The sequence below is a fragment of the Aedes albopictus genome, chromosome 2 (assembly GCF_035046485.1).
Source record: "Aedes albopictus strain Foshan chromosome 2, AalbF5, whole genome shotgun sequence".
In the NCBI taxonomy this organism is placed as follows: domain Eukaryota; kingdom Metazoa; phylum Arthropoda; class Insecta; order Diptera; family Culicidae; genus Aedes; species Aedes albopictus.
Window position 1 is genome coordinate 257,160,479 of NC_085137.1, and position 23,534 is coordinate 257,184,012.

General features: G+C 39.1%; 1 protein-coding gene across 2 annotated transcripts in view; it reads right to left on the reverse strand.

The window, feature by feature from the left end:
- Window positions 1-23,534, reverse strand: part of LOC109428273 (short neuropeptide F) — a 142,965-nt gene that overhangs the window by 32,169 nt on the left and 87,262 nt on the right. For both annotated transcript variants that reach the window (XM_062851598.1, XM_062851597.1), the window contains exons 2-3: window positions 21,895-21,985; window positions 2,101-2,258 (exon numbers count right to left, since the gene is read on the reverse strand). In XM_062851598.1, the coding sequence (XP_062707582.1) occupies window positions 2,101-2,258; window positions 21,895-21,982 (246 nt within the window). In that variant the 5' untranslated portion in view covers window positions 21,983-21,985. The remainder of the gene's footprint in view (window positions 1-2,100; window positions 2,259-21,894; window positions 21,986-23,534) is intronic.

A 23,534-nucleotide genomic window follows, 5' to 3' on the forward strand; every position in this document is an offset into this window, starting at 1 on the left:
TTCTCCGAAATGGTTGTACTTTAGTTGAGGTTTAGTTTTCAAAATAATAAGAAAAACCCCGTGGAAGGAGACCCATTTTTATTTTTCTGGTAACTGTGTTCTATTTATCATGGGATGATATATTAAGCCTGTTGAATCCCAAATTGACATCGATACATTCCCAATCGAGCTAAATTCGACCATTTTTAAGATAATTCTAATGACGGAAACCCTTCTTGACAAAGAGACCAAAACTGTCAAAAAATACCCAAAATTACTCAAAATGAAATAGTTTTTGAAAAATCGCCCCCTTGTTGGATTTTTCGCCCCCCAATTTCTAATTTTTAAATTTTCGCCCCCTTCGGTATCGTTTTCGCCCCCCAGGGGGCGATTTCGCCCACTTTGGGAATCACTGATCTAGTCCATTCGAATCTCGCCGGGGACTGCGACAAGATGATGGACTCTCATGTCTACTCTTCAACATCGCTTTGGAAGGTGTGATGCGACGAGCCGGGCTCAACAGCCGGAGAACGATTTCCACAAAATCCGGACAATTTGTGTGCTTTGCGGACGACATGGACATTATTGCCAGAACATTTGGAACGGTGGCAGACCTGTACACCCGCCTGAAACGCGAAGCAGCAAAGGTCGGACTGGTGGTGAATGCCTCAAAAACAAAGTACATGCTGGTAGGCGGAACCGAAAACGACCGGATCCGTCTGGGTAGTAATGTTACGATAGACGGGGATACTTTCGAGGTGGTGGAGGAATTCGTCTACCTCGGATCTTTACTGACGGCTGACAACAATGTGAGCCGTGAAATTCAGAGGCGCATCATCAGCGGAAGTCGGGCCTACTACGGGCTCCAGAAGAAACTGCGGTCGAAAATGATTCACCCACGCACCAAATGCACCATGTACAAAACGCTAATAAGACCGGTAATCCTCTACGGGCACGAGACATGGACCATGCTCGAGGAGGACCTGCAAGCACTTGGAGTTTTCGCACGTTCGCAGTTTTCGAGCACTTGGAGCGACGCGTGCTAAGGACGATCTTCGGCGGTGTGCAGGAGAACGGTGTGTGGCGGAGAAGAATGAACCACGAGCTCGTTGCAGTTTACGGCGAACCCAGCATCCAGAAGGTGGCCAAAGCTGGAAGGATACGGTGGGCAGGGCATGTTGCAAAAATGCCGGACAACAACCCTGCAAAGCTGGTGTTTGCAACTGATCCGGTTGGCACAAGAAGGCGTGGAGCGCAGAGAGCACGATGGGCGGACCAGGTGGAGCGTGACTTGGCGAGCATCGGGCGCGACCGAGGATGGAGAGCGGCAGCCACGAACCGTATATTATGGAGAAATATTGTTGATTCAGTTTTATCTTAAATTTGATGTAATACTAAATAAATGAATGAATATTGGAGAAACACAAGCGTCTGTACAAGACTTCTCAAATAACTTGTTCAATGTGATAGTTACCCAATCACCCAAGCTAAAATAATGCTGAACAGTGAGTATAAGCTAAATATTGGTTGGTTAATAGCACCAGCTGCTGAACATAAAGACAGCTGAATATTGGTCTGAAGTATGGCTTGTCCAACCTTTTTAATCAACAAGACATGACTATTTCAACCTCAATTCACTAATATAACTTATAAAAATGTTCTTGATTATTCAGACACAACAAGTGATGCTCTCTTCTTCTTAATTGTGTATCAGAAGGTCCCATCAGTTCAACTCCAGTTATCACAAAAAATATTTTATACATGTCTTAATATTTCGTCTGTAAATTGAAAGTCATAAATAGTGAAAAACAATGTATGAAAGCAATTTATTTTTCGTACACAATAGATAAATTAAATTGAATGCTAATAAAGCCCATATTTAACTTTAAACTAGCCTTTCAAATAACATCAAACAAGCTTGAGGCTCAATAAAATCACCAAAATTAGATGCAACGCTGAAGAAAAGATTGTGTCTTCAGTGTCCAGCTTTTGTTCAAATGATGGCTGCTTCAAATTAGTGAGAAAAACGTTTGTACAACACCAAATTGCTACCTGGGCAGTTAACAATTAAAAAAAAAAAAAACAAATGTCTATTAGTATATCAATTGTTTTTAATATTACCTCCGGCTCCACTGGCATTGACGGATCACTACGCCTTCCGAATCGTAACCGCAGGGACGGCGAGCGGACTGCCTTTCGCTTTATTTGATGATCCGCGTATGACACTGGAGCAGCGTACTCTCGTTGTAGCAGGTATTCGTACAATCCTTTTATGGAGCCTGTAATAGGAAAGAGACGCAGAAAGTTTGGAATTACTTTTCATTTCAACGTGTTTACCACAAGAAATATATTCCGTCCACACTCTTGTAAAGTAATTAAACAAAATATATCGTTGACGAAATGTCCTCGCTTTAAGTGCAAGACATGATCCAGAAAAGTAAGCGATATTTAATTTTGCTACTGAAGGTGTTAGCTGTAGATACCGGATACGGATGTGGACACGACCCCACAGGTGTTTGATATTCGTACCGTTTATCATTTGTGTATCTTTTATTGTTCAACTTTAGAGAGGGGTCCGTAGGGCAATAGCGTGGAATGATTTTATATGCCAACTTAACAACACGTTTTGCTTCATTCAGTAAGCTTGTCTGTTTCTTTCACCGAACGAGTTTTGTTGTGTCATTCTTTGGTTGCAAAAGCCAATACCCGATGATAGAGCTTTGATCGCGGGTTGGCTGGCAGCTGTGTATTTTTGGAACAACCTTTCACTGTAAATCAATCATCGAAGAGGACGAACGGCATAGATTTTATCACATTCACGAAATGCAATCAATTTTCGGGACAGCCTGGATCGTAAACCGGTTTACTCATTCAGAATGGTCCCTCTCATTGTCTTGTGTTTTCAGCAGAGTATGACAACAATGGTAGGTCAAACACAGCACCTAGTTGTTGGTAGCACCTGAAGCGATTAAAGTTGTTATCACGTGCTTTCGAGCTTGGTGGGTGGTACATGTGTAGAGGTTTCGAAAGTCGCGGCACTGGATTTCTTTTTATTCTTCCTTTTTTCACAAACTAACTCTACGATTATTACTACTTATTGTTTATTTTTCTAAATAATGGGACTTACTTTCTAACACTTTCTCGCAACCACACGGCACACTAACGTCGACGACACCGACGACAAACGGACACCCGGACTTCTCCAACGAACCCACAACAACCGTCACCGCGAACAGACGAACCGGGCAGCCGACGATCCACACAACAATACAACCCCGCCCCGGCGTCAATCGCGGGTCTTTTAACTTGCCGTCGCAAGAACTCATTCTCCCGATCTGAAAAGAAATAAGAGAAAAGAGAAAAACCAAAACGGGCGTCGTCCACTCTGGCTTCATTAGTTCGGCCGCGTGACTGAGACCTTGTTGGGGTTCAGTCAGCGCTGCCGGGCGACAAACAAAAATTAAAAGAAAAACATTTCTCCGGCATTGGAGCGAGAACGTTATATCACCAGGTCAACCAGCAACAAGCAGTAAGCATTCTCTCTGCTTGCATCGCTTGTTTCTTGGTTAACCGGCGTTGGTCTATAAACATGACCGTGAAATCCACATGTGATGTAATCCACTAATTGCGTGGAGCACCATGAGGAAATAAAGGGTCTTTCTTAGATCAATGGTGATCATTGATCTTTAGATTTAATCGATACAGGGAGGGAAATGCTTCCTTCGGTCGGCAGGACCGCTACATCCGCCCCCCCTTAAATTAAGTTTTTATTTGTGAAGCAAAGAAAAACTTGCAGTAGGCATTCGGCTAGCGTATACATTTGCGGGTTAAAGATTATCTTGCAAAAACGAACTAATCTAATCCTTATTTCTTTCCCTACTCTAAGATGATTCACCTTCCTCCAGACGCTCGAGTCTATCAAAATGCCGCTTCGTGTTTGTGTTGCAGTAGAAATTCATCGACCGAAACTAGATTTCAAGCACCAAAAACGGGTTATTTGTAGGGTTGTCCATTGAACGAAATCTCTCAACCAACCGCCATATTCTTTAAACTCGGAGTACCTCCCAAATAGTAACCAACATCCTTCCATTGCACGTACGTAACCAACAACCTTCTATCTGCACAAAGTCGTTTCATGTGTTGAGTAGTTTTAGCTACCTATCACCATTCCCATTCCATCGAACCACTCTCAGAGATTCGTCGAGTGTCTCTTCCATGTCACCGTTCAACTCCGTGAAGTTTGTCGGATTCAGCTGGCACATGACATATAGTACTCTTGCGAAGCATTTCAGATGCCTAATGACTCCTCCCTTGGCACAGCTCGGAATATTCTTCCCATTCCAAATGCATAACTTACTCCCGAAATCAAAGACTAGGATTTTCGGTCTAACATGGCAATTTAAGCAGCAACATCCCAGCATTTCTCCATCGGCGCTAAACCATCACCTTCAAACGTGTAAACCTTGTTTGTCTTAATCGGGCAACTCCCAACGGCTCGTCCTTGTCGGCATGACTAGCATCGCAGACTACCGCTCCATGATCCTTCTGACCCTATTCTGTCCCTACGAAAAATTCAAATTCCGTCTCCTATATCAATTAAGTTAATCAGTCAAATAAATAGTAAAAGAAATACTCCCTTATTTTTAAAGATTAAAAGTACGAATTAAATACGAACTATATTTTGTTAACTTTTTTTTTTAAATGGCATTTAATTTTTTTTTTTGAAATACTTTTTTTTCGAATGTTTTTTTTTTGTTTTTTTTTTTCGAAAATATCTTACTTTTTTTTTCGAATATTGTTTTTTTTAATATATATTTTCGAATATTGTTTTTTTTTTTCGAAAAATGTTTTTTTTTGCCTTTTTTCTTAATACATGTGTAATATTAATAATAATGTAATAAACTTAATACATGTGTAATGTAATATTAATCAAATATTTCATCATGAATTGGCCTACTTCATTAGCCTTATGCCTTCGGCAAATTATGTGACAAACTTGAAAGTAAGGAAAAAAAAAAACCATTTGATCACAATTGAAACATCTTCAGAAGATCATTTCTGTCAACCAAAAACAATTTGCATTTTATATTCCATCAAATCTGGATTTCACTATATGAATAAAAAAAATTTTTTTTTTTGAGACACTGCCGGAGAAAAAACAAAAAACAACAAACTTACATACTACATCATAATGTTGCAGGGATGCAAGGCAATAATCTATTTATCTTTCTTGCATATCCGCAAAAGCTTAAAAATAAAATGAACTCACCGAGTCTCTAGGTACCTTACTTTTTCGTCCTTCTCCGTTTGTTGTGGCTAGTCCTTGGCTGCCGGCATTGCTCCACCCCTTTCCCTTTTGAGGTTGTAGGTTGGGCCTGTAAGTATACTCCATTTCTCTTGATTAACTTGTGTATAAAACCAAATTGTAAATATCATTCCATATTACTTTTACAGAGGATATGGGTTCCTCTTATCTCTCTTAATATTTCATTATTTCGTAGAGGTTTTGGATTTCCTCTTTCATCAAAATTTGTAGACATTTGCTTTGTCTCCTTTCTGTGTTTTAAATTTTCTCATAATTTCATTTAAATTTTCAGAGGGCTTTTGTAAATCCTCTCTTAATTCTCTTAAGTTTTCATATTCGTTTTTAAAAAACGCTTAATTTTGCTCTCGTTTTAGTTTCTGTACTATTAAATCATTGGAGGGTACGTATTCCTCTCCTAAATTCTCTCCTTTCGTTCATATTTTCCGTTTATTATGTTACTGAAGGGTGTGTATTCCTCTTCTTTATTATTTTTCTTCAATTATTTCCTTGTATTTTCTGTATTTCTGGAGGGTATGTTTTCCTCTCCTTAATCATTTATTTCTCTTTGTTCTTTGATATCTATGGCCCTTACAGAATAGTAGTTACTCTGGTTTTCCAGCCCTTCGGTACATTCAAAACTGAGTTTGACGGACGCATTCATTGTTATAAATTAGCTGTAGGCTCATAGTTTACCAGTTACCTTAATTTTCATTTAATTTTTTTATAGAGGGTATGAAATTCATCTCTATTTTGCTTTAATTTTTCATTTTATTGTTATCGAGGGTATGAATTTCCTCCTTTTTCTGAAAAATGTTCACTTATTTTTATAGAGGTTATGAAATTCCTCTCATTTCAATTAAATTTCATTTTATAATTATAGAGGGTATGAAATTCCTCTCCATTTCACTTTTAATTTTCATTTTGTATTTATTGAGGGTATTCTATTCCACTCATTTTTAATTAATGTTCACTTATTTAATTTACCACTTTATCCTGAGCGGTGACAGATGAATATGATTTTCGCTTATATTTGCACTGGTATTATCCATATCAATCGCTCTTTCTGTAATAGGTAATGTGTTTGGTATCATGTAGTCACTCTCTATTTCTTCTATTATCGGTAGGCTTCGGCTACCTTCTCTCCGTAACATAATTGTTCCATGAGACTTCATCTCTGGATTCGACAAAATATCCGTCATTTTCCCTATTAGCTCATCGTGACGGACCGTTTCCCGTGGGGTGATAACCCCTAAGTGAACTATATCTTTACTCCTTAATGTGGGCTTTTGGGGAGGGGGACAACTTGGTCTCTGTTTGATTGGATCAGTAGAGTTATATCCGCTCTGATTCGAACATGATATTCGTCCTCTAAAGCAGCAGATAAAAAGAACAATTAAAAATACTAACATTATCAATGCGCCTGTTCCTACGGTTGTAACTGTCCACCCCGAAGAAAGGGGTGAGTAAATTAAGTTTTCCAGAAAAGGTTTCTCAATTTTGAGAACATCTACATCGACTCCTAGGTCAAAAAGTTTCTTACGATCGTAGAATGAAATTTTTGAAATGTTTTCACTTAACGCTGGGATTAATTTCGTGCTATGTTCATCCCACGTAAAATTCATAATCGCATAGTTTGATTTCCTTCTTATAGATACGTTTTCTGATATCTTCGTATCTACATACTCAATTTTAATATGCCTTGTTTTAATTACCATACCAGAGGTTAACCTCATTTGGCCTGTTCCCCTGATGGTTAGACTGGTGTGGTTGTCCCCATGAAATATATCTACCTTTAACTCGTTTGGAGTAGCATATTCCCAAACATTCGATTGTCCTGTTTCGAACCAGGCGTCGTGGTTTATTTTCAATAATTTTATTCGGCAGTTTTCCGTTGAATTCCTATACATTAAATTCAAAACGCATTCGTTTTCTGACGACAAATTTATTTCTTTCGCCTTCTTGTTGCAGATTCTGTAAGACAAAAATTTCTCACACTCCTGGAACTCGGCATATGATAAGACAAATCCCCACGAGCTCGTTTTTTCTTCAATAATTATTTTCTTTTCTAGATTTATGGACATTACGATTGTTCCGTTGATTTGCGGAATAAAATCTCCTTTCAACGCCTGGAACTTCCTTTTTGTCACCAGAGGTAACCTAAGGTCCATTACTAGCATCTGATTGTTTTCCGTTACAAACGAAACATCCGCTAGCCTTAGAATTTCCGGTACTAGACCGTTATTCGGCTTCTTCGGGAATTCAAGGTTTTGTGCAACGTTTCGTTCAGCTTCCTCTAAGGTTCGTAGCAATACTGCTGGTTCGAATAGCTGAACGTACCATGCCATACTGTTGTCCTTGCGCAAGAGGATTTGCAAAATTATATTTTGCTGTTTATTTAAATTGTTTAATAGGGATTGAATTCTAAATCCCATTTCAATGAGTTCTGTCTCTAATTCTACTGTACTTTTCACCGTACTCGTAAAATTTAGATCGTCTCGTACCAATTTTTGCATTTCGTCGAAGTTCTTTAATATCCCTTTTAATTTCCCATCTAGATGCACCATTGACCCATCCACGAATTTATACATCGCGTCTATTGTTGCGGTTTGGTGATCAAGGTTCAATTTAATGGATTCTTCGTTTTTCCGAAGCTTATCCAAGTTCGTGTCTATTCTCACTCTATCGTCTGAGTCCATCCCTCCGATAGCTGTGATGAATCCCCGGCTTTTTCTTGATGGGAAAAACCCTTTCACGAACTCATTTATCCCCCTACTATTATTTAATGCGACTTTTAAGTCATCTGCTAAGAGCGTACAATGCGAAGTTATTACTAAACGTTTCAATAACCCGCACGCCATTCCATAATTAGACAACGTATTCTCTATCGCCAACCTACCCCTTTCTAATTCTAGTACTGGGAATCTTACCTTCATAGAGTAGGTTCCCATTCTCAACAATGGCTCTTCCCGGGTTTCTAAAATGAATTCCCCTCGCACTAGCCATATTAGTTGCAAGATCAGGAAGATGTTCCTAGAAGACGAAACGAAACAAATGAAAAAAAAAATCCTGTATTACTATTCTCATTTCGTAAGCTTGGTTATATCACAACTACAATTAAATAATTTGTCACATTTGCAAGTCATGAGATCTTGAGTTCATGTGATCATTCATTATATTTACATAACCTGTTGTTATGAACTCTTTCCAATCGTTTTCCGTTTTTGATAACTGTAGTTTGGTCGCTCGGAAAACTAATTATTTCGTATGGTCCTCTCCATAAAGCCTGTAATTTTTGTCCCGTACCCGTAGGATTGGCTTTTACAAGGACCCTGTCACCCCACATTGGCTGCCATTCCTTTGATTTCTTGTCATAAATCTCCTTTCGTTTCTTTTTCGATATTAGCAGATTTTCTCGTGCTTTATCGTGAAGGCGTTTTAAGGTGGATTTGAGCTCATCGGCGTAATCGGAATAGGTCAATTCCATATCTCTCATCTTGTAGATTGAGTTCGGAATTCTTGCGGCTCTGCCATATAACAATTCGAATGGTGTAAAACCAGTTGACGAATTGATCGTGGTGTTATACTGGAATGTGAAGTGTGGAAGGAGTTGATCCCATGTTTGAGGATCTCCACCAATAAATTGCCGTAAATAGATTTTCAATTCCCTATTGGACCTTTCAACGAGATTTGCCTGTGGGTGGTATTCTGTGGTTGTAATTTTCTTTATTTTCAAAATTTTGCAAACGTTTTTCATTAGTTTGCTAACGAAATTTGCACCGTTATCGGTTACGAGTTCCATAGGGGCACCAAATTTACATATGAAGTTATCTACAAATGTTTTGGCTACGGTGTGGCTTTCTTGATTTGCCATGGCAGCGACTGTTAGATATCTCGTAAGGTCATCTTGTATAACTAAACCGTATTTATTGGCATTGTTTGAATCCGGTAAGTTAACAATATCCATATAAACTTTTTCAAAAGGTTCTATGGATGTGGTCGTGATCTTCATTGGGATTTTGTGGGCTTTCCTGATTTTATTCTTTTGACACGAGTCACATTGTTTTGTGTAATTCTCTATGTCTCGCCTCATATTTTCCCATGTAAATAGGGTTTTAATCCTGTTCCTCATTCGTCTGGCTCCTACATGACCGCCTAGGGGTGCATCATGGAATTCGCGAAGGATGGTTTCGACTTGATTTTTTTCTACTGGAATGCGTTCTGATTCAGCATTGTACAAAGACATGTGTTTATTAAATTTGCCTGCCATAAATTGAAGCATTCCTAATATCTCGAATTGCTTAATTTTTCGAAAAGAAATGACATGGAGATTTTTTGCTTCAGTCATGAAGGCTAAGTTTCTCCTTAATGTCTCATGGAGCTTGTAAAAGAAGTTCTTACTATTTATAAGCGAATTATTTTTACCATCCAGAATGAACCCGATGATAGTCATATCTGGTATAGATATATATCCTTTGTCAACATGGTCCTTTATCCCATGTGGTAGTTCACATAACTGTGACATTTCCTTGTGAGCCGTCCTGCTATTCAAGATAACCAGTCTGACATCTGCCGCGTCGTTGGTCAGGGTATTCGAAATTTCGAGCTTCTCAATGTCTATCATATCTTCATTGACTTGCTCTAAATATTCTTCGTATACGTTTTCTGGTTCATTTTCTCTATCAGTCTTTTCGTCACAGGGAAAAGGATCGATATCGAACAATTCATTACCTTGATTTTTTTCCGCTTCGTCTGGGGTAATACCACTGTCCAACACTTCATTTTGTTCGTTCTTTTTGCGTTGAAGTCTAGTTACTACCGCGATGGTCGCTTTACTTATTTCATTATCATGATTGTGGCTTTCAGTTCCTGGTAGTCGTGATAAAAAGTCTGCTACAACGTTTTCTTTTCCCTGTTTGTAGCGTATGTCACACTCGAGGCCCTGCATCTTCAACCTTAATCTAGTTAGTGTAGGAGATGATTCTTTAAGGCGCCAAATCGAAACTAGAGGTCGATGATCGGTATAAACGATGAACCGTTGGTTATATATGTAATGTCTAAAGTGCTCGCAAGCCCATACGATAGCTAGAAGCTCCTTTTCAATGGTGTGGTACCTAACCTCTGCACCTACTAACGCTCTACTAGCGAATGCTATCGGTCTGTCTGTCGTTTTCTCATTCGATAATACTGCTCCTATTGCATAATTGCTGGCGTCCGTTGTAATTACAAATGTATCATCGTAGTCTGGTCTGACCAGTAATGGTTCTGATGACAGATATTCCCGTAGTTGATTGAAAGCTTTTTCGCATTCGTTGGTCCATACGAATTTAACATCTTTCTTTAGTAAATCGTTTAATGGTTTCCTTAGTCTCGCAATATTAGGTATAAATTTTCCATAAAAATTTACTGATCCCAAAAATGAGCGCACCTGTTTCACAGTTGCGGGACGCTTCATGTTTTTAATTGCTTCAGCATTGTTACCCATCGGTCGAATTCCATCCTGGTCAACTATGTGCCCCAAGTACTGAATTTCTTCCTTAAGGATATGACATTTTTCTGGTTCTAACTTCAGATTATGTTTTCGAAGTGCTTCCAAAACACGGTATAGATTGGAATTATGTTCCTCGATCGTTTCCCCAAAAATAATTATGTCGTCAAGGTAGACTATTGCTTTTATTTCTCCAAGTCCGTATAAAACTGTGTTCATTAGTTTTTGGAATGTGGATGGGCTATTTTTCAGTCCCATCGGCATTCTCGTGAACTCGAAGTGACCCTTAGGAGTAGAAAAAGCTGTTTTGGCCGCATCCTTTGGGTGTATAGAGACTTGGTAAAATCCCGATTTTAAATCTAATGTTGAAAAGTATTTGTTATTTCCGATAGTATCCAACAATTCGTCGATTATTGGAATCGGGTATACAAATTGTTTTGTCACTGTGTTCAGAGACCTGAAGTCAACGACTAGGGTAAGGGAGGTATTTTGGACCCCTTTAGGAAGTAAATGAACAACTCAGCGAAAAAAGAAAGTTCCCACTTCAAAATATGGATAATTTCAGTAGGCATTACGTAGAGCAACATGTTTTCTGTCGAAAAAGGCCAAACAGAACTCAAAACTGTTGTAGTAACTACAAGAAATATCAAAACTCCTGAAGGATCTCGGGCTTCTATTTTGGACCACCTGATTTTATTTTGGACCGCCAAGTACACATATTTTGGCCCACCAAATTAATCTTCAATTCATTGATGAAATGAAAGCCACCTCAGCAAAAATTTAAACATAGTTAAAACTACGTGAAGTTTACATCTTTTCTATTAATTTTTTGAGGCAGGGAACGTTTAAAAATTACGTAACGGTAAAGAAAGATGAAATTTTGCTGCAAATGCCAGTTTTTACGCATTGTAGTATGATGTTTCATAAAAAATATTACGTAAAACGTGTATTTATTACCTATTGCATGACGTCAGTCACCATGCATAAATTACGTAACGCCTCATAGAAGTGTGAAAGTCTAGTGATTTTGCTAAATATAAAGGTGTTCCACACATATTGTAATGAGTGGAAAGACCATCAAAAATAAAGAAATTTGAATGATACGTAAATTGTCAAACATACATTAGATAACACATTGTCTCAGTCACCAACTGATTGCCGAGAAGGACAACTTTTCTAAACTGGATGACTGAACACCTGAAAATTTCAACTTGTTGAAAAGTTGTTATGACACAAATCAAATCGAAATTTTTAACTTGGCGAAAAGTTGTTAGAACAAATCCCACCGCTGTCACCAGAATGTAGAGGTTTCGAAAGTCGCGGCACTGGATTTCTTTTTATTCTTCCTTTTTTCACAAACTAACTCTACGATTATTACTACTTATTGTTTATTTTTCTAAATAATGGGACTTACTTTCTAACACTTTCTCGCAACCACACGGCACACTAACGTCGACGACACCGACGACAAACGGACACCCGGACTTCTCCAACGAACCCACAACAACCGTCACCGCGAACAGACGAACCGGGCAGCCGACGATCCACACAACAATACAACCCCGCCCCGGCGTCAATCGCGGGTCTTTTAACTTGCCGTCGCAAGAACTCATTCTCCCGATCTGAAAAGAAATAAGAGAAAAGAGAAAAACCAAAACGGGCGTCGTCCACTCTGGCTTCATTAGTTCGGCCGCGTGACTGAGACCTTGTTGGGGTTCAGTCAGCGCTGCCGGGCGACAAACAAAAATTAAAAGAAAAACATTTCTCCGGCATTGGAGCGAGAACGTTATATCACCAGGTCAACCAGCAACAAGCAGTAAGCATTCTCTCTGCTTGCATCGCTTGTTTCTTGGTTAACCGGCGTTGGTCTATAAACATGACCGTGAAATCCACATGTGATGTAATCCACTAATTGCGTGGAGCACCATGAGGAAATAAATCGATTTAATCGATACAGGGAGGGAAATGCTTCCTTCGGTCGGCAGGACCGCTACACATGGGTAGGTGGCAACGAAGACGCAACACGTGATAGTTATCAGCTGGGATTCAATTTTCACTTTAACATCTTTGCGTTTAATGTTTGCAGTGATGGTTTTGATCTATGAAGAAAGAACAACATTTGACAATGGACAAGCACGCAAGGTTTCACTGCAATAGTACAATAGGGAAGGCTTAACTTGTAAAATCTTTCCGGAAAATTATTATATGGTATGTGGGGGCAAGATGGGTCAGTGCCGTTTTCAACCGTACAACATATTTTAGGAATCTTTCAATAATTTTCCCAGATCAACGCCCGCCGTGGATCCACAGAAAAGTGATATATTTATTTGAAAATTTTTTACGTTCCTTACACAGAAAAAAATAAAACGTTTTTTCGTGATACTCCTTATGCTATACATTCCATATAACTACGTGTAATGTGTAGGCGGGGCAAGATGGGTCACCCTTAGTTTTCGGCATGTTTGCCTAGTTTTACTGGAGACCTGAAATCAGTATTCTTGATCAGATTACGAATCCCCATTCACGAGCTGAAACATTTTTTTTCAAATTCAAATCGACCTTCGTTACTTGATCATTAATGTGTAGGGGAACAAAGCCCAAAATGCCAAGATGGGGTAAAATGACCCAACTCTCAAAATCATTTCTGAATGTGATTTGATCATTCAATCGGTGAATGGTGTCAAGATATGTTTTCATAAAACATTCTTCTAGAAGCTAAGCCGCTAAACCCATGGAAAATCTTTTGATACCATATTGAAAATTGGCAACTTCCGGTTTTCCGTGCTTGTAATTAAGGCTTTCTATTGATTTTATTACCAGCCGTGTGCTTCCAAGGAGATTGAGACACACATGGAAGTGCATGATGTCTACGCTGTCCATGTTACGGGTCATTCAAATATGACGACCATCGTTTAGCGTGGAGGGAAGTGACACTCCATTGAGTATACGACAAAATGGGACAGTGGGGGAAAGGGAGTCGGAAATGCCCGAAAAATGATGGACGTAATTTTTGAATGTTTTCATGAAGGGGCATCTTACTCAATTGCAGATGGCCTTTTTGCACCACTTCCATTTTACGAGCCAACTTTTAAAATCGATGAAAATGTATTAGATTCGTGAATATTTCTGCTGAAGTATCAAGCCAATATTGTCTAGTTATTGTTACCTCTTTGAATGCCAAACAAATGAGGCTCTTTATCATTGAAAACGATGATAGTTTGAAAAATGGCATCTAATCCCACTTTCCCCTACCCGATTTATGGGGCATACTAGGGTGCCAATGAAAATCGACTTTTCGAATTTCGAAAACGGGTAGTGCTCAAAAGTTTCGTCTCCTCAAAACAAGTCCCCATGCAAAATTTCAGCTCAATCGGTCTTCGCTAAGTGCTAGCCCCAAAGCGGTCAAAATTTGGCTGTTTTGAAACACGAAAAATATCCATGTAAATTTTTTTGATACCAAATGCCTTAAAAGTGCATAAAACGTCGAGATCTGGTGGTTTGAAAAAAAAAAATCGCCTTTTGGACTTAGAAAATTTTTCAGTTGGAGTGAAATGAATTTGAAATGGAGGATTTGAATTTAGTTGCTGAAATATTCATGGCAACAGTACTGGAACATGTCTTATATCATCGTTGGTAACTGCTGCATACTATATGTCATATTTCGTTAGGGTGGTTCACTTATTTTGCATTAGGGTGGTCCTTTTTGTAAAAAATAATCAAAAAATTAGATAACAGTTTTAAAAAATCTCTTATATAACCGTAAGTCATTTTCAATATTGAATATATATAATATTTCATTAGGGATTATCATTTATGTTTTATTAGGGTGGTTCTTTGAGAAGCAAATTAAGAACAAAAAAAATCTAGTAAATTTACCAGTCATATTTTTGTATAGTTTGAAACCATGATCCTTCATTGACACTTGTAACACATGTAACACTTTGTTATGATATTCCTAGACCAACATGTGAAAAGAGCGTAACAAGCATTGCGAATTTCTGCTTCTCCTGTCTCTCCCGGACGTATCCCCAATTATTGTTTTGCATAAGGGTGATCCTTTTTGTAGAAAAAAAATAGTATTTGTATTGTATTTTCCGTTAGGCTTGTTCAGTTGGAAATTAAGAACAAAAAAATATTTCCCAAAAATTTATCCAGGTAATATTTTTTGTATAGCTTCAAACCATGATTTCCTACAAACTAGGCTCAGTGTACCAGTTATGGCTATAGCATAGCATAGCATAGCATGAATACTTGCACAAATCTTGGATGGAGTTGCAAAGTTGAATATTTCCATTGACATTGCTGATGTCGCTACTATCTGCAATGTCATAGATTCACTCAGCTCCACACACCTGGCCAAGTCCTTGCAAGCATTTATAAATTCCTTCATTAACTTAGAAAGAGCCCAGAACTGAAGCATCTTCCAATAGATGAAAGGATGTTGAAAATAGCGAATTTTCAACTTATATGCAGTTATAAAGTAAATATACTGAAGTAGAATTATTTAATTATAAATAATATTGGAAAGATCTTACCAATTGTTGTGGGGTTTTTGTGGTTCAATGCCGATCATCTAATTGTCTTGATTAATGTTCTTTTCTGTAAAGAACAACACAATACTTAGCAAAGAACAACACAATACTAAACACCCGCGCATCTATTGTTTTGATTTTCAAACGAGACAATAGCGAACGCGATCGATTTTGCTGCCATACACACCCCTTACAGAAGCAATGCATGCACAGCAAAGAACAACACAATACTCAACTAGGCTCAGTGTACCAGTTATGGCTATAGTACCTAAATTCGCCATAGTTGATATTCAACCTTTTATGATGCAAATCAAGAAGAAAAAAATCGTGAACAACAGATCACGATCACAAAAGATCGCTGCAATCATTCAAACCCCACAATTTACTCGAATTATGATAGAAATGATTTAATTTTTCGGCTTCCTTGCACCCTATTTCGCCATAGTCTACCAGTTATGGCTAATCCCATAAGGAATACATGTAAATAATGCGAAGTGGAACCCAAATTAACAATTATGTCCATAACTGGTACAGGGTTCCTATCATTGGCACAAGCCGTAATAAATACTAAAAGTAGTTTTGGCTCGGAAGACGCTCTTAAAGAGTTTTTAATGTATGAGTCAGTTTTATTGCAAGTTTTATGAAATTGGTCACGAAAATCTCTTACTTACTTGATACTTGATGGGCTACAACTCGTAGCGGTGAGTCTACGCCGAATGAAGTATCCGCCTCCACTGGCCTCGGTCCTGGGCCAATCGCTTCCAGTCGCCCTGAACGTTTAGAGTCCTTAGGTCCTCCTCAACTGCAAAAAGCCAACGTGTGCGCGGCCTTCCACGAAGTCGACGACCCCTTCCTGGTTCTCCGCTGAATATAATTTTAGCTTGTCGTTCCTCCGGCATACGAGCTACGTGTCCAGCTAACCGCAACCTGCTGTGTTGTATTCGCTTCACTATATCCATCTCTTTATATACCTGGTACAATTCGTAGTTCATGCGATGCCGCCAGATGCCGTCCTCCAGTTTTCCGCCGAGTATTGTTCGCAGCACTTTACGTTCGAAGACTCCAAAGGCTCTCCGATCAACTTCTTTCAGCGACTATGTTTCATGAACGTATAAAGCGACCGGGAGAATCAGAGACTTGTACAACGCGAGTTTTGTCTTCGTTTGCAGCCTGCGGGACCTCAGCTGGTTTCGCAGACCGCAAAAGGCCCGATTTGCAGCCGCAATCCGTCTTTTCACCTCGCGGGTAACATCAATATCGCACGTCACTAGAGTACCAAGATAAACAAATTCATCCACAACTTCAAACTTTTCCCCACCAAGCACCACTTCGTCACCACTACCACGGCCAGACCGACGTTGAACACCAGCAATCATGTACTTAGTCTTTGTGGTGTTAATCGTAAGTCCAATCATCGCAGTCTCCCTCTTAAAAGGTACGAACGCCTCTTACACGGCCCGACGGTCGATTCCGATGATATCGATATCGTCCGCGAAGCCCAGGAGCATATGCGACTTCGTGACAATGGTTCCGCTCCTGTGCACACCAGCTCTCCTTATCGCTCCTTCCAGTGCTATGTTGTACAGTAAGTTCGAAAGAGCATCGCCCTGCTTCAGCCCGTCAAAGGTTACGAACGATGACGAAATTTCATCCGCAACCCGTACACTTGATTTCGATCCGTCAAGCGTCGCACGAATCAGTCTAATCAGCTTCGCCGGAAATCCATGTTCGATCATAATCTGCCATAACTCGTTTCTCTTCACTGAATCGTACGCCGCCTTGAAATCAATAAACAGATGATGGGTCTGCAAGTTGTACTCCCGAAATTTATCGAGAATCTGCCGCAGGGTGAACATCTGGTCCGCCATTGATCGGCCTTCACGAAATCCTGCCTGATATTCGCCGACGAAGGACTCCCCAATCGACCTCAGCCTGTGGAACAGAACTTCGGACAAAATTTTGTACGCTGAATTGAGGAGTGTTATTCCTCTGTAATTCGCGCACTCCAGTCGATGCCCTTTCTTGAAAAGAGGGCAAATGAGACCATCTTACCAACTAGCGGGCAGTTCTTCCTCCTCCCATATCTTCAATATAATACGGTGTAAGAGTTGATGCAGCTGCTCACTACCGTGCTTGAGAAGCTCGGCCAGGAGTTCGTCCTTCCCAGCAGCCTTGTTGTTCTTCAGCCCCCTAATGGCTGTCTTGACCTCGTCTTCCAACGCTTGTCCGTCGTCGTCGATTCGAATTCTGTCCGTCGCTCTTCCACTCCCACCGTTCAACAATACCTCGAAGTGCTCTCTCCACCTGGCAGCCACCATTGTCTTGTCTGTCAGCAAGTTTCTATTACGGTCGTTGCACATGACGAGAGAAGGCGCTGATTTTCTCCGCACAGTTTCTTAAAATCTCCGCATATCATTCTGTTCCATACTCTCTTGCGCCTGAGCAATCACATTTTCCTCGTGCTCTTTTTTCTTTTTGCGGTGGATTCGTTTTTCGGCTACTCTTGCTTCCCTGTATCGCTCCCTGCTCTGCCGGGTCCCCGACACCAGCATCAGGCTTATGGCAACATTCTTCTCGTCCGTTACCCTCTGGCACTCCTCGTCGAACCACCCGTTTCTAGGTCGTCTTTGAGCAGTACCTATCGCCTCCCGCGCTGCTGTACTCATCGCTCCGTGGATAGACTCCCACAGAGTGTTGAGATTATCGCTCTCGTTGATCTCACTTACCCGCTCGTCCAGCTTCTGGTGATAGTCAGCTACCGTACCGTCTGCTGAAAACCGCTGGATGTTGAAACGCATCGATCGCCGGTTTCTAGAGTCCGACACGGTTGATAACCGAGCTCGAATCTTACTAACTACGAGATAGTGATCTGAGTCGATGTTGGGACTTCGAAAAGTTCTAACATCAATTACGTCCGAGAAATGTCGGCCATCTACCAGCACATGGTCGATTTGGTTGCAAGTATCGCCGTTTGGATGTCTCCAGGTGTGCTTACGGATATCCTTGCGTGCAAAGTAGGTGCTACTAATGGCACACGAAAATCTCTTATAGAGCATAACAAAACTTGAAATGTTACTTGAGTATTGTATGTTTTTGTTCGTCCCATCACGTTAGAGTTTAGGTTCACTCACCACTTCGGTGTGTCATTTGGCAATCTTGCCTACAGGTAGCTAAGGTATATTTTGTTTAGATAGATAGAAAGCAACCTACTGTTGTTCATTCATCAGTAACGTGTTTGTGTTCTCGGAAAAGAAGCAGCCACAGGCCAAGAATATTTTTAGAAAACATAAACAAAACAGTCAGCTCTACAGGGGATAGACAAAATGATCGGGACAGGCAAAATTTTTACTTTCCTAAAAATGGTCAAATAGTTGTAACTTTTTGTACAGTGCATCGAAAAAAAAAAATAACTGTAAGTAGATCAACTAGTTGTGTATCAATGGTCCAAATTTGGAATATATCGGACTATTCTACATGAAGTTAGAAAGATTCTAGAAAAAGTCATAATTATCCGATAGCCAACTATGAGCTGTTTTATCTCCGGATACAACGAACCAAATGCAATAACATTTTGACAGTTTATGACTCATATAATAAGCTCAGGGATGGGAACACTCACTTGCAAAGAGTTACACTCACTTGCTATTTTCTCAGCTCAGAAGCGTGCAATCAAGAAACGATGTATGGACGACTTTTGCATTGTGGCTTTGTCTAAAACTTTGCCATATAGAGTAGGGGTCGCACACGCATACCAAAGTCGTGAGGCAGCTGCGAAGGCAACTCTCCACGAGGTGAATGTAAGTTACACTCACCTCGTGGAGAGTCGCTTTTACAACTCTGTCACAACTTTAGTATGCGTGTGCGACCCCTACTCCATTCGGCAAAGTTTTAGACAAAACCACAATGCAAAAGTCGTCCATACATCGTTTCTTGATTGCACGTTTTTGAGCTGAGAAAATCACAAGTGAGTGTAACTCTTTGAAAGTGAGTGTTCCCATCCCTGAATAAGCTTTGAAAAAAGTTTGACTAATTTGAAATTATTAATAGGGAAAATAGTTACAGCGGTTTAATTTATTTTATGATTTTGTTAGTGAATTGGGGTCTCCAGTTAGCCTAGTGGTTAAGGCTTTGGATCGCCAATCCAAAGACGGCGGGTTCGATTCCCGTTCTGGTCGGGAACATTTTCTCGACTTCCTGGCCATAGTGTATCATTGTGCTTGCCTCACAATATACAAAATCATGCAATGGCTGGCAAAGAAAGCCCTCCAATTAATAACTGTGGAATTGCTCAAAGAACACTAAGTTGGAGAGAGGCAGGCCAAGTTCCAGAGCCATACAGAAGAAGAAGAAGTGAATTGGTCTAATTTTAATATGCTTCCAATTACTTTTTCACTTTATTGCCGGTTATTTTGTCACTTCTTTTCAAGACATATTTATGTTGAAACTAGCTGTCCCGGCAAACTTTGTCTTGCCATCTTGTGGTGGTTTGACAACTGTTGAGTTTAAAATAGCACCGCACTCTAGATTGATTTCATTTTGGTCATGTTGATTTCCTTCCAGCTCATGGAAAATCAGTACTTTATCAATTTTGTTACTTTTCTAGCTGATTTTTGTTACTTTTTCTACTTATAAACACAGCCACCATGAAAACGAATCGAACCGTGCGAGGGTAATGCCGATCGGTTACCCCGTTCGTGAGTTTTGTTGCCTCAAAGGGAATTCAAACTCATTTATATATAGATAGATTAGAGAGAATTAAAATAAACTAGAACTACCATCTCGTATTTTGAAACAATGTTAAAATTTTCGATATTTTGGTGTTATTTTAGAAAAAAAAATCTAAACGTTATAATTTTCATCTTTGTTAACAATTCGAGTCAAGTCAAGTACAAGACACTGAAGACGACCCTACAGTTGAGGTCGAAATACGTATCTGTCAAAGGTTGCAAATTCTTAGTGGAATTCAAAGGAACAGTACTTAACACGATTTTATTTTTACTTAACAATGTTAGGTTATGTCAAAAAAAAAATCAAAGCTTATCATATAAGTCATGAAAGCTTAAATTTTCATTGCAATTGGTTCATTGATTCCGGAAATATTACAGTTCAAAGTTGGCAATTGAATAATTATGACTTTTTCTAGAATCTTTGTAATTGTATTGTATTGTATTTAAGAAAAATGTATTGATTTTTTGATTTTATACAAAAGAGCACCTTTTTCTGAACCACCATGATTTTTTTTCAGATTTTTAGAACTTCATTTTGGTACCTAAAATCGCTTTCGAAGAGATTTTTCGAAATCACCTTTTGACAGCTGGCCAACTGCTTGACAGCTCCGCCCAGTACAAAATGCGACGAGGGGTGTTTCGACCTGGGTTTCGACAAATCGCTCTCATACAAACTTCAAACTGATTTTTAATTAGGTTCCCGGGCACCAAAATTCATGAAAATTTGGATTTCGGCTCAGTTTTGCATGCAGATTTTGAATATGGAATTATCTCGACACCGCTAAAGAAGCCAATTTAACAGTTGCGCGAAATGTTTGCTTCGAAGGAGACGCATGGTATGTTTCAGCACATGCTTTCCTAGGAAAACCTAGCGCGTTCTAAACAGCATGAACACGGTTAATGTTTTGGTTTAAACTGGCATAAAAAATGCAATCATCTAGATTAGAGACTCAACTTAACAACAATTCTAGAACATTTTAAGAAAATATTGAATTTATTGAGGGTTTCATGGCATCTTTGGAGAAGTTTTAGGCATTTTTTTTTTGTGTATTCCAAATAGAATTTCCATTTGGTAATTCCACTGAAATATCCAGATTGGAATTTTGTTGAATGCTGTGAGAAGCTCGTATTTCTGAGGAAAAAAAGAAGCACAATGTAAAATATCTTGTGGAATTCTTGAAGCAATTATTCTTGCAATCCCTGGAAAGCTTACTGTTATAATTTCTCTGGAATACGTTACAACTGAGTCCGATAACACGATTAAAACAAATAACATTTTTTCTGGACTTTCAATTCAATGCTGACGAAAGAAAATATTTTTTGGTTATATTTTTAACAAAGATGTGTGTAACAACGACGTACCGTAACAAATAGCTTGTTTTGTAACGTTACGTTTGAAATGACTTTTCGAAAATTTATCAAAAATTTAAAAAGATTGCTCCATAAACTTATAACAATTTGACGCAAAAACTGTGTTTGAATGATCACACCACACTACATTTTTTATTCATTCTAAAAGATTTAAAATTGGTTCACTTTTACACACGATATTTAAATTTTAGTGAATTTCTTATTGTTAAATAGTGTAAAGCTCTATTTTTCGCAATAAATCAAAAAATGATCTACTTAATTTTTGTTTTGGAACAGGATGCATGAAAATCTTTGATTGCCTGTTTAAGGTTCACTTTTTTTATTTTGTTAACTAATGTAATCTACATATTTTTTTTGACGATATGTAATGTCTTTTGCTAGCGATTTATGGTAAGAACAATAATAAAAACACAGGAAATCGGTGGATACGCAAAACAGTAATTTCCATAGCTTCCCCTTCCCCTTTTCGCTCAACTTATTTCATAATTTACTCACCGTCAGCATTTTGTGATGGTTCTGACATGAGGCTGCCTGACCATAGAACGAGAAGTAAACTTAACGTCGTGAAGTTTATCCGGCACATATTCTGCAATGGAAAAAGAAACGAAAGACAAGGGTCAAGGTAATTAAACATTTTGCGTCTGTGCAAGAAGTTATATAGTCGAAGATGGAACGAAACATATTTGTCGAAGGCGATTCTGTTTTGTGTTGCTACAACTGACAATGGGTGTCGTTATTATTTATTTGGACGATTTGCTTGTGATTGTCGTTATATTGCATGAGAGAGTTATATATTCTGAAGTGGATCATCTATAAGAAGGTTGAGGGCATTAAGATGGAAGGTCGGATGATGAAATGCAGTCACGTATTGATAATAAACTGAACTGCTTCGCGCAAAGTGTGTGTACAGTTTGTAAATCAAATAGATGCATTTTCCTCTTCGGTGAATCAGTGGTTGCCAATGTTCAAGGAAAATGAAAATTCTGATGGGTCTACCTTGATGTTACCAATGACGTAATTTGGCATAAAACAAAATTGATTATCAAGGAGGAAGCCACGATTTTTGCTATGTCAGACGACGTCATGCTAAATGGGCTGAAAGCTTTGTCTGTCAGCGACCCTTTTTGCATGTGTATACCATGTACCAGACGCGAAGATGCTCTAGGCCTAAGGAAGTCGAGGAAAATTCCATTACGAAAAGTACGTGTATAGACCGGGAATCGAACCCGCTACCCACAATATAGTCGTACAGAATAGAATACTTTGTATCCTTTGTATCTAAGCAGTTTAGTTATGAGTAGTTTCATGAATTTGAAATTTCACATAGGATGAATTACATAACTTTGTCATAATGGTAAACAATGAAGTATATGAATTATCGTGCTAAATTAGATGAGCATAACCCAAGCAACACACATGTACAATAATAGTTACGGCAGCGCAAGTTTTGGTTTTATAGAAGTTGATTTGACGTAATTCTAGCATAGTGTTTGCATATTGTCAAATTAACTTCTATATACCCAAAACTTGCGCTGCAGCAACTCTTATAGTACATGTGTGATACTTGGGATCTTTTCTTGTAAGAATTATGAAAGTGCATATGCATAATTTAACAAGTATTTCAGGCTCATCTTGCAAATAAACCCGTTGAGAACATCTGCATGACACAATTCTTTTCCCGTGAACCATTCATAAGATAAATACCCACGGTTGCGTCCTATCACGTAGGGTGCTTTGAATCTATAAACCTTGAAGCACCATCGCGTGATGAAATCCGTGTTTTATCCTATCGACGATGGTTCTATAAGGAAATTATGTCCACATGTAATCTTCGTCTTAACTCGTTTAGCATTGCGCCATTCGCCGCTACGGTCGGTTGGTAGTGCAAAATCAACAGGTATCACAGCATAGCAAGTATGTAGTGCTATCGATATGTGGGTTCATTTCCTGATAATACACCGTCAGAGTCATGCCCTCAACATGCGGTATGCAAACAAATCCCGTTGGGTGTTGTGTTGTGTAGTACTCTGAGAGATCCGGCCGAGAGTGATAACATCAGCATCAGGCATATGGAAATGATGTAAAATCAATAAAATATTAATAACTGAGCATTTAAGCGTGCCACATAGGATCTG